This window comes from Delphinus delphis, chromosome 2 (genome assembly GCF_949987515.2).
Source record: "Delphinus delphis chromosome 2, mDelDel1.2, whole genome shotgun sequence".
Lineage (NCBI taxonomy): Eukaryota > Metazoa > Chordata > Mammalia > Artiodactyla > Delphinidae > Delphinus > Delphinus delphis.
The window spans coordinates 146,272,824-146,285,010 of record NC_082684.1 but is presented as its reverse complement, the minus strand read 5'-3'; the positions used below and the strand labels follow the sequence as shown (position 1 = coordinate 146,285,010).

Sequence of the window (12,187 nt, the reverse complement as noted above, 5' to 3'; positions counted from 1 at the left end):
TAATTAGAATTAACTTGTAGTTAAGAATTCATGCTCACTATATATATATTTTTTATATATATATTTTTTGTTTGTTTGTTTGTTTTTGTTTTTTCATATTCTTGATGAGGGCAGAAGCTGTGTTTTATTTGTTGTATCCTCAGAACTTCTTACAGGGTTTGACATGCACATAGCAGGTATTCAGTAGACTGTTGTAGACTGAGAAAATGAACTTTATAGACTTGGATCACATGTACTCTTAGCTTTAATTTTTCTAAAGAGGAAAAATCTAAAGCTGTTCAGTTTAACCTTGTTCCCTTGATTATTTCAGACGTATTTCTCTAGACTTTCTCCAGTTCTACTGCATTTCTTAAGGTGAGGGAATCAGAATTTTGAATGAGCACAGAAAGTTTTCTTTCTAGATACCAATAATCTTCTCAGTAAGTGTAGTTCTTTTGCATCATCTTACACTGGCTAACAGCAGCACTTATTTGACACTTTTCTTCCACATTGTGTAAGTACAACACATACGTGGTCCTTGCTTTGATATTTCAATACCCAGAAAATTTTGGTTTCACTTACTCTGCTAGAACAAATTCCCGCTTCCAAATCAATTATAAAATGTTAAACAAGACTAGATTCAGCATCTATAACATTTATCCAGAAAGGCCCATTAGCCTCTATACTTGTGTTTTCCGTGTTTAAATAAGTTATCTGTACAATCAAAACTGTTTGAGTGTCTTCTATGTGCAAGCCACTGAACTCCTTCGTCTGAGTAAGTAATTCACAACATTCCAGATACTTAGCTTTTTCTCGGGGTGGCACAGAAAATGATTAGGAAAGTTTTGGATTCATGAAAAAGACATTTAAGAAATCTAAATAAAAAACATGTTTTAGTTTTTCCTTATGCATTGATTTATTTATTGCCATCCACTGTCCCTCTACGAACCCCAGACACACCCTTCTTGTCATCCTTAAGAACTTCACAGGAATCCTTTTATTCACCAAACCTACTCCATTGTCCCTCTGCCCTCAGACATCCCTCCTGTGATCCAGAAGAACTCTAAAGAAATCCTTTTATTCAGTAATCCTGTTCTTTATTACACATGCTACCAGAGGAGCTTAGAAATGAATGGAATCCAGAGATTTCTAAGTTAAACTCTCATATACCAGTATGGTATTTGCCAATGATAAAACAAATCATTATAGCCAAGTATAGTATACCATCTCTTTAATATACTGCATGCCTGACATATACACATAATACTTACTTGTACTCATCATAGACTTCCTGTTTGGGCAGTGAAGTCTCAGGATGCTCCTCTAGGGTATTCCGAATCCAGGAAAAGGCATGCATTTGCTGTGCCCGACTAGATGACATGGCATTCTGATCACTAATCATAAAACAAAAACATGTTTTAGCTGAACTAGACAGCAATTCATTGATAATTTTTGAACCAGGCCTAAATGTTCCACTAAAGGACTGTGTGTAAACTCACTATAAATGACCAAACCAAACTCAGGACATAAAGTATATGCCTAGTTATCCAAATACAAATTGTCCACCTGTGGTTGTGAGCCATTTTCTATAGCTAGTGTCTGACTAAAGTTATCGCCCTGTTCCATCCCCACCACCGTCTCTAAACTGGCAGAGATGATGGAGCATTGAAAACATAAGGTATTTGTTCGGCCAAAATTACCTCTAAGGGGATATTTGTTTATTTACTTGCCTGTTCATTTGCCTAAACTTACCAAATCATCAAACTATAAAATGAAAGTTATGGAAAAAATTGTTTATTTTCTATTTGCTTAGCATTCTCAAGTAACTACCCTGAATCTTACTAAAGCCTCTATGATCCAGAATGGAATTCACACTGGAGAGATCCTGAAAGGACAAGTCTCCCTCTATGGTCCTTTCTGTAACCAGTCCTCCTCTCCAGGACAACACCTCCACTAAACATCATAAATTTTTATTATTTGGCAGTGTCTCTTATAACATGAGGGAAGCTCCTCACTCATAAATAATAATTGATGCATTTTCAAAGAAATTACTGAGCAATTTCTAGAACAGAAAATTATTAAAATAGTTACAAAATGTGGTCCAAGGGGAAAAAAGTAAAAGCAACAGATTTTTCATTCCAGTTCTTTTCATACCTATACTTTTAAAGTAATGTTAAGCATAACTTATATGGATGAAATGAACTCTGAGAAATACTTAAAAGGGTAGAGAAACTCCTTTAAGAACAGAATGCATGAACCAACAACTTTTCTCTATATTTTCTAAATGAGGCTATTAAATATTTGTACTAATGAAAATAGAGTAATACCCCGCAAGCACTTAAAACATCACACATTTATCATAAATTCATGTGCCATACAGGCAATTCATTTTTTTTTCTTTTTTATGCTCTGTGATCTGCTTACCTGACAGTACCTAAAAAAACTCTTGCACTTTATTGCTCACAATACTTATCTGTTTATTCTTTGGCTTTCTGTTCAATTTTCAAAATCTGCCACACTGTATAAATACACTAATCTGCTTATAAAACATAACCCAACTGCATTTCCCAGCACTCATCCAGGTACACAAATGAATTATCAAAAACTATGGGTAAACACTTAACCAAATATGATCAAAGACTAAAAAGATCTACTGTTTTGACAGTCTGTTTCCTGATGGTTTTAGGAATAGTGCAAAACAATAACAACCACAACACACACATAAACACTGTAACTGAGGCAAAGACAAGAAGTGATATTACCTTTTCTCTCCATTGCTGAGACCAGAAGGCAGCTGAAGGTAGAGGTAGAGTTTCTCTAGGTCTGTAAACTTCTCAACTTCTTGCTGGTTAAAAAGGATTAAAAAGAAAGATCATTTAAAAAATTCTTGTTTCTCCCTCAACAAAATTTACTAACACCTCCCTAAAAATACTATCTAAATTTAAACCAGGTGGAATGAATCACTTGCCAAAGAAAACAGAATCTAGGCTTTTTTCTTATCAGTAAAATAATACAGTCAAGTTGTGTGATAAAGTTGGTAAGAGAAAATGGTACTTTCCTATTAATTCTTACATTCTAGGTATAAATAAAACCATAAATCAATGCTTAGACGAAAACTTCTCATCTTAAATCACATTTAAAGAAGGAGGGTTGTGCAATATTACAGGAAAACTACTAGATTGGGAGTCAAGAGACTATTTATTAGTTGGCCTTAGCCTAACTATTTAACTGGTTATGAGGCTTCCATTCTCTGGCGGATTTTCCTTAGAAATGTGAAATGAATGAGATGATTTCTAGGCTTCTTTTCTATTTCTCAAAAATCTAGAACATGTGACTGATGATGCTACTATCACTGGGGGTGGAACTGAGGTTTAAAAATATAGTTATCCCTCAATATCCGTAGATAATTGGTTCCAGGACCCCCCTTCTCCCCTCCACGGATACCAAAATCCACAGATACACAAGTTCTTTATATAAAATGGTGTTATATAGCTAGTCCTCCTTATGCACAGTTCCTCCATAACTGAGGAATCAAATCTGATCCAGGGTTGGTCTAATCCGCGAATGCAGAACCTGTGGATACGGAGGGCCAACTGTTCCAAAGTACAACTAACAATCTGTTCCATGCTATGCAGATGTAATTACTCTCTGACTTGCAACAGTGGATGCTATTTGGAGAACCTACTTGTAAGACTGTCTATCACTACTGTTGTGCAACTTTGTCATTTTGTCTATAAATGTACCCTTTAAGAAAATTTCTGCTATGCAGAGGACTGTATAGTTTTCTTTCCCAGCTGAGTTTGCCACAGGATAGCTTTAAATGTGCCACAAATCCTACCTTAATAAAAAAAACATAATAAAATTTTGGTAGCCATATTCATTACAACTGAATTGCATTGCAATGGAAAATATGGACAGATTACTGGCATTCTTGGTGGCAGAATTTATTCTTACACAATAAAGCATAGCTCAAACATAGATCCAATTTTTTAAAAAAGATTACAATGATATAATTTAGCCTGTTCTTATTCTCACCAGAATTCATTCACGAAACAGTTTAATCTTAGAATTTATCCATAGAATGACTTAGTCTATCAATTACATGCAATTAACTCTCAAATCCATATTTTTTTCATTCCACTGTCTATGGGGTATTTTCCGATTAGCTCTTGCTTTAATATCTGATAGACTGATCAGCAATTATCCTGCATAACTCTTCCCTTGACAACAACAAAAAACCCCTACACGTACACAGGCATTTTCTTTCTCAGTTGTTACTTAGCACCTTCTTTTCTCTAGTTTCCCAGTGTTCAGTTTTGAGTCTGCCTAGTTCTGTTCCTCTTGTTGTATTACACTCTAATCCTTCATTTAGCCTTCTTAACTCTTTCCACCATGTTCTTCTAGTCTATTTCCCAGCCACCACATTAGTTTAAGTCTTTAGCTGTCTTTCTTTTAACAATAAAGGAGAATTCATCTACTCATTTATTTATTCACTAAGCTTACTTTCTGCAATGTTCCACAAATGATTTATAACTATGAACTTATACTGTGTATCACAACCTATACAAAGACTGGAAATAGACAGATGAACAACACAACAATAGGCCCTGCCCTTAAGGAACTTACAATGATTCTTGAATTACTAAAAATGTCTAACTACTTGCTTTCCCTGCCTCCAGCCTTTCCCCACTTTTATCTGTCGAAATGGAAATAAAAACAAAAATAAACAAATGGGACCTAATGAAACTTAAAAGCTTTTACACAGCAAAGGAAACCATAAACAAGACAAAAAGACAACCCTCAGAATGGGAGAAAATATTTGCAAATGAAGCAACTGACAAAGGATTAATCTCCAAAATTTACAAGCAGCTCATGCAGCTCAATATCAAAAAAAGAAACAACCTAATCCAAAAATGGGCAGAAGACCTAAATAGACATTTCTCTGAAGAAGCTATACAGATTGCCAACAAACACATGAAAGAATGCTCAACATCATTAATCATTAGAGAAATGCAAATCAAAACTACAATGAGATATCATCTCACACCCATCAGAATGGTCATCATCAAAAAATCTACAAACAATAAATGCTGGGGAGGGTGTGGAGAAAAGGGAACCCTCTTGCACTGTTGGTGGGAAGGTAAATTGATACAGCCACTGTGGAGAACAGTACGGAGGTTCCTTAAAAAACTATAAATAGAACTACCATATGACCCAGCAATCCCACTACTGGGCATATACCCTGAGCAAACCATAATTCAAAAAGAGTCATGTACCACAATGTTCACTGCAGCACTATTTACAATAGCCATGACATGGAAACAACCTAAGTGTCCACTGACAGATGAATGGATAAAGAAGATGTGGCACATATATACAATGGAATGTTACTCAGCCATAAAAAGAAATGAAATTGAGTTATTTGTAGTGAGGTGGATGGACCTAGAGTCTGTCATACAGAGTGAAGTCAGTCAGAAAAAGAAAAACAAATACCATAAGCTAACACATATATACGGAATCTAAGAAAAAAAAAGGTCATGAAGAACCTAGGGGCAAGACAAGAATAAAGACACAAACCTACTAGAGAATGGACTTGAGGACATGGGGAGGGGGAAGGGTAAGCTGGGACGAAGTGAGAGAGTGCCATGGACATATATACACTACCAAAAGTAAGAGATAGCTAGTGGGAAGCAGCTGCATAGCACAGGGAGATCAGCTCAGTGCTTTGTGACCACCTAGAGGGGTGGGATAGGGAGGGAGGGAGGGAGGGAGACGCAAGAGGGAAGAGATGTGGGGACATATGTGTATGTATAACTGATTCACTTTGTTATAAAGCAGAAACTAACACACCATTGTAAAGCAATTATACTCCAATAAAGATGTTAAAAAAAATAAAATAAAATGATGTAATGGAGATAAGCAATAAAATAAATAAATAAATATCACCCCTAAAATACCTCTTGTTCAATATTGTTAACATCACCCACGTAATCCCAACAGTGCCTCTCATATTAAATCGAACATAGATTATGTTACCAAAAAATCCATTCGTATTATTATGGGCAAAGTCTGAGAGAACACAACATAAAACATCATTTTTTTTGGATAAAGAAACTCTCTCTCTCAATGGAATATTATTCAGCCATTATAATGAGTGAAATCTTGCCATTTGTGGCAACATGGATGGACCTGGAGGGCACTATGCTAAGTGAAATAAGTGAGACAAAAAAGGATAAACAGCGTTATGATCTCCCTTGTATGCGGAATCTAAAAACAACAACAAAACAGACAAAAAAACCCTGAGCCCATGGATACAGTGACAACTGGTGGTGGCCTGAGGTGGGGGGGTGGGAGTGGGGAAAATGGGTGAAGGAGGTCAAAAAGGTAAAAATTTCCAGTTACAAAATGAATGTCATAGGGATATAATGTACAGCATGGTGATTACAATTAATAATACTGTACTGCGTATTTGAAAGTAGCTAGGGTGGTAGATCTTGAAAGTTCCTGTCGTAAGAAAACTTATGTATGGTGACGGATGTTAGCTAGATTTACTGGGGTGATCAGTCTGCAATACAAGCATACCTCGAGGTACTATAGGTTCAGTTTCAGACCACTGCAATAAAACAAATACCGCAATAAGGCGAGTCACACAAATTTTTTGGTTTCTTAGTGCATATAAAAGTTATCTTTACCCTATACTATAGTCTATCAAGTATGCAATAGCATTACGTTTAAAAAAACAAGGTACATACCTTAATTAAAAATACTTTATTGCTAAAAACATGCTAACCATCATCTGACAATGCAGGCAGGCTTACCACAAACCTTCAATTTATAAAAAATGCAGTATCTGTAAAGTGTAATAAAGCGCAATAAAATGAGGTGTACCTGTATATACAAGTATCAAATCATTATGTTGTACACCTGAAACTAATATAATGTTGTCAGTTACACCTCACTTAAAAAACATCAAATGAAAAACACATCATTTTTGATGACTAAGAATAAAAAAACTTCATACTGTTGGAGAAACCTTGGATGCTACAGTTTTCAATTTTTATATATGCTAGAGAAAAGAACAGAGAAGAAATTCCAGAAGGAATTCAGAAGATAATCCAAATTAGGATAAAGTGCCAAAGAGATTTAATTTAAAGACGGAATAGTTTTGAAAAAGATCAAACTCACTGCTGCCCCCCTTTTTTTTGCCTTTCAAACAATGAAAACTTACTACTGTCAATCACTCTTTTATTTGTTATGTAGGACTCAACACACAGAAGAAAAAATTGGGGGAGTTTACTAAAACTGATTATCAAAATTCTATGAAGCAAATGAGAACAAAACGATGCAAGTGTATAGTGATGGCATTCCAGTCCAGCAAAGCTGAGTTCACCACGAGGATTTTTGGTTTTGGATACACTTGTCATTTACGGCTAATCACTGGCTTCCAAAACAATGATCAGTGGTGTAGAAGACCTTAACCTTGCTTGATTATCAAGGCAAGAATATCATTTGGCAAGTATGTTAAACCTCAGATTATTTGATATACTTTGTAAAGATTTAAACATCAAGAATAAAAGGTTTGGACTTCCAAGGTGGCACAGTGGTTAACAATCCACCTGCCAATGCAGGGGACATGGGTTCGATTCCTGGTCCGGGAAGATCCCACATGCCATGGAGCAACTGAGCCCGTGCGCCACAACTACTGAGCCTGTGCTCTAGAGCCCGCGTGCCACAGCTACTGAAGTTCGCGGGCCTAGAGCCCGTGCTCCGCAACAAGAGAGGTCACTGCAATGAGAAGACCGTGCACCGCAACGAAGAGTAGCCCCCGCTTGCCACTACAGAAGGCCCGAGAGCAGCAACGAAGACCCAATGTCGCCAAAAAATAAAGAATTAGCTTTCTGTTCCAAGTGGAGATTCATTGGTTGTCAAAAAGAAATATGTTTGATGCATTTATGAAATGAAGGACAAAGCTGCTTTATTTTTAGAGTATTAGGAAAAAGACCAACTGCATAAATTAAAAAAAATTGTAATTTAAAAACTCAGCCATAAAAAGAAATGAAGTATTGATACATGCTGCAACATGGATAAACCCTGAAAACATTACGCTAAGTGAAAGAAGCCAGTCACAAAAAGCCGCATATCAAATGCCTTCACTTTTATGAAATACGCCGAACAGTCAAATCCATGGAGAGAGAAAGATTAGTGGCTGCCAAGGACTGGGAGGAGGGGAGTAAGAGGACTGACTGCTTAATGGGTTTCCTTTTGGGGTGATGAAATCATGTTTTAGAGCTGGGTAGAGGCAGTGTTTACATAACATTATGAATATACTATAATAAATATCACTAATGAGAAACTTTGTGTTAAGTGTATTTTACAATTAAAAAATCACAATTTTTAATAGCACTTGGCATATTTGACAGATATATCTGAATATCTGACCTGAAACGTCAAATGACAAACAACAACATCTCTACTCATTAGTCTTAAAAGTCTTCATTTTCTCGAGTTGAAGAAGTTAAGTTCTCAAAGCAAAGTTACTGAAAATGTCTTCAAGTTTAGGGGGAACCTCAAATATTATCTAGTCTGTTGAATGAACTAAGGTGATGATTTCCCACTACTGGCGTTGAAAATCTTGCCCAAAAGCTTATGGGGACTTCTCTCTCACACAGTTCAATCTTTGCAAGAAGATATCCAAGGGATCTTGGAACTGAAGTTTGATTTAGATGTCAAAGACATGCCAGGAAACCCCTTTGGAGAATTTTTGGTAAAAATCTCCCTGTTTACTTCCCCGTAAGTAAGCAGACCTTGTGTGTCGATCATCCCATTTACATAAGCATACATTTATGTAGCTGGTTTTTCAGAAACTTTGGGTATGAAAACAAAGCAATGTTACAGACTTAATGTTGCAAATGACCTAGATAGTGCTTTGCTCTTTCACATCCTAGACAGAAAAGCATATAGCAAACAACCAGATTCAACATTCACTTTGATATCATATGATCCAGAGAAAATTAAAGGTGTAAAGCAAAATATACAAGATCAAGTTACTTTTGGAGGATCAAGGTGGAGTTTTGTGTTCGAGTTCTACCACTCCTATGCCCTTCCCCTCTGAAACTTTGGCTGATAAAGAATATTCACATGGGGCTTCCCTGGTGGCGCAGTGGTTGAGAGTCCGCCTGCCAATGCAGGGGACGCAGGTTCATGCCCCGGCCTGGGAGGATCCCACATGCCGCGGAGCGGCTAGGCCCGTGAGCCATGGCCGCTGAGCCTGCGCGTCCGGAGCCTGTGCTCCGCAACGGGAGAGGCCACAGCAGTGAGAGGCCCACATACCGCAAAAAAAAAAAAAAAAGAAAGAAAAAAAAAGAATATTCACATGAAGAACGAGAGCATGGAGCTATCTAATTCTTTCTATGAGGTGTAAGTAAAGTGGTTAAGAGAATAAGGAACAGAGACAGTTCATCAAATATTCCATCTGCTCACCTACATTTCTCAGCCTCTTCTGCAGTTAGTTTAGGGCCATGAACTTAGCACAAGTGATGCATTTCATTTCTCAGCTGACATAGTTAAGAATCAATGTGTCACCTCTATATCCTTTTTCCCCCTTTGTGGCACCTTGGCAGTCCTGTGTTTCAGTGGTGAGGCTATAACATGGCAATGTCTGTCAATGTGGGTTCCTGAGGGACTACGTGGAACAGGGTCCTCCAATGATTTGTGCTATACAGGTAGTGTGAATGAAAATAAGTTCTTCTGGTTAGGCCACTGATATTTCAAGCTTCTTTTGTTTCAGCAGCATAGCCTTGCCCATCCTGCTTAATATAGCAAGTCAGACCTTTCCCCCTAGCACTTCTGAGAGAACTGAAGATCCCTTTTAGATATGCAGATAAAAACGTTGAGAGAGGAACTGGGCTCCTCTCTAATCACAAAAGCTTTCATTTACTCATTTTTAGAATAGTATTTAACATATTTTGAAATTTCAAATTATATTAACCAAGAATATAAGATATTTATGTTTATCAAAATGAGACATGGGCTAAAAAAAGTTAAGAAGTACCAGTTTAGAATATACAGCCTTCATGCTCTCTCCCACTTTATTTAAAAAAAAAAAAAAAAACCTAGTTAAAAAATTCAGCTCTAATAGATTTTGTACACAAGGTCCTATAATATGCCTGTTTGTCCCTTTACTTTGGGCCACAGCAATTACTCAGGGATTTATACTCAATTAATTTGCATTTATTGATTGCTAAAAAACAGTTTTTCGGTATCTAGTTACACCTTCCCCCCTCAGCTAGATCGAAGATTCTGGTTTATCCAAACTCAATCACCTTTTGAAGCAGAATCCTGAAATGTAAGACAGAGCCAGATGGTACTCCTTTTAATATTTAATACTCCATTTAATTTTTAAATTTAAAATGATAAAGTATTTCAACCAAAGTATACAAAGTAGTACACATGTATCACTATCCATATTTAAAAGATGCTAACTTTTTACCATATTTGCTTCAGAATTCTTTCACTTTTTAGATTATACAGTAGTGTTTGTTATATGGACTGAAACCAGTTTATCCATTTCTTTATGACAGACAGTTGTTATAAAGTCTCATTATTTCAAAGAGTGCTGCAATAAAAAATTTTATTTGTGACTGTTGTGTCCTTGAGTGGGAGTTTTTTCTACAGTACGAACCTCCCTAAAAGTAGAAGTACTTGGTCATATAAGATGCCCATCTTCAACTTTGTTGGTATTCCCAAATTGCTCGCCAAAACTGTTATGCCTATTTATATTTCCAACAGCAATGCTACAGTTTCTCCACATCCTTGTTAAAACTTAAGATTTCCATTTTAGCTAATCTTATAAGTATGAAAAAGTATCTGTTTTATTTTACATTTTCTGATTGACGATGAGACTATCATATTATTTACCATTTGAGTTTACTCTAATACAATGGCTATCCAATTTTATCATGCATCAGAATCACCTGGAGAGCTTGTTAAAGATGACAGTTTCTGATTCAGTAGTCTGGAGCAGGGACCTTGACAACCTGGATTTCTAAAAAGTTCCCAGTGATGCTGATACTGCTAGTCAGAGGATCACATCTGAAGAACCACTGCTCAAGGAACTACACATTTAATGATGGGAATATTTACTATGTAGTCCACATAGTAATCTTCTATCGCTTAGAAGTGTTGCTAGTATCTTCTCTAGTTGTAGCTTGTATTTGCATTTTGTTTTTGGAGTCTTGAGATGCAGAGAAGTTTTTAATTTCCAGGCAGTCAAATATATCAATCTTTTCATTTATAATCTGTGCTTTGTTGTATCTTATTTTGAAATCCTTCTCTATCCCAATGTCATCAAGATATCCCATGTTTTCTTTTTAAAGTTTTGTTTTTCACATTTAGGTCTTTAGGTATTGTACTTAATTCCCCTAAAATTTATTTTTCTCTAAGTTATGAAGTAGAAACCTAATTAAAAATTTTCCTCAAGGTTAGCTAATTTTCCAAGTATAATTTATTGAATGATTCACCAATTCTAATTTTCATGCCACATCTATTATGGGATTCTTGTTTATTAAAGGTTAAAAATAATGCTGTTTTTACTTTCAGTATTTAAAAACAACTTTCACTGAGTTGGAATTTAACTTAGAAAAAATCTGGCAACTTATCCTTGAGAGGATCATATAGCAAAATGTATGATTCACTGATCCTTCTTGAACTTGTGAAACAGACTTTTCATATAAGAATATCTCCCAGTAACTGATGAGTGTAGTAATAAAGCGGCTTTGATGGAACTTTTAGAAATCCGAGGTTAATAGGCAAGTCTCATATTGATAAATTAATAGTTAGTGAGGATAAAGGAGCTATATCATGTATTATAGATGAATAAAGCAGCTGCTACTTGAGCTTGATTGGTGGACCTTTCAAATCTAATGTATCTAAAACAGTAGGATATAGTGCTAAGGTACAGGATACAGAATCAGAAGAGTTCCAGATTTGCCACTCATTAGCTCTGTGATATTAGGCAAGATGAGCATTAATTTTCAAGTCTGTAAAACAGTGATAAAATGCCCATAATATTTTTGTGAGGATTAAAATAAATTTATAAAAGGTATCTATAATAGGTATTATTATTACATAAATATTATTTTAAAATATATACTTGCTTAAAGTCAGATTTTGGCAAAAGAGTTTATAATTCAAATTCTATCAACAAGTA

General features: G+C 35.9%; 1 protein-coding gene across 1 annotated transcript in view; it reads right to left on the bottom strand.

The window, feature by feature from the left end:
- Positions 1-12,187, bottom strand: part of RFX7 (regulatory factor X7) — a 151,117-nt gene that overhangs the window by 65,243 nt on the left and 73,687 nt on the right. The window contains exons 3-4 of the mRNA XM_060005924.1: positions 2,742-2,824; positions 1,251-1,373 (exon numbers count right to left, since the gene is read on the bottom strand). Of these exons, the coding sequence (XP_059861907.1) occupies positions 1,251-1,373; positions 2,742-2,824 (206 nt within the window). The remainder of the gene's footprint in view (positions 1-1,250; positions 1,374-2,741; positions 2,825-12,187) is intronic.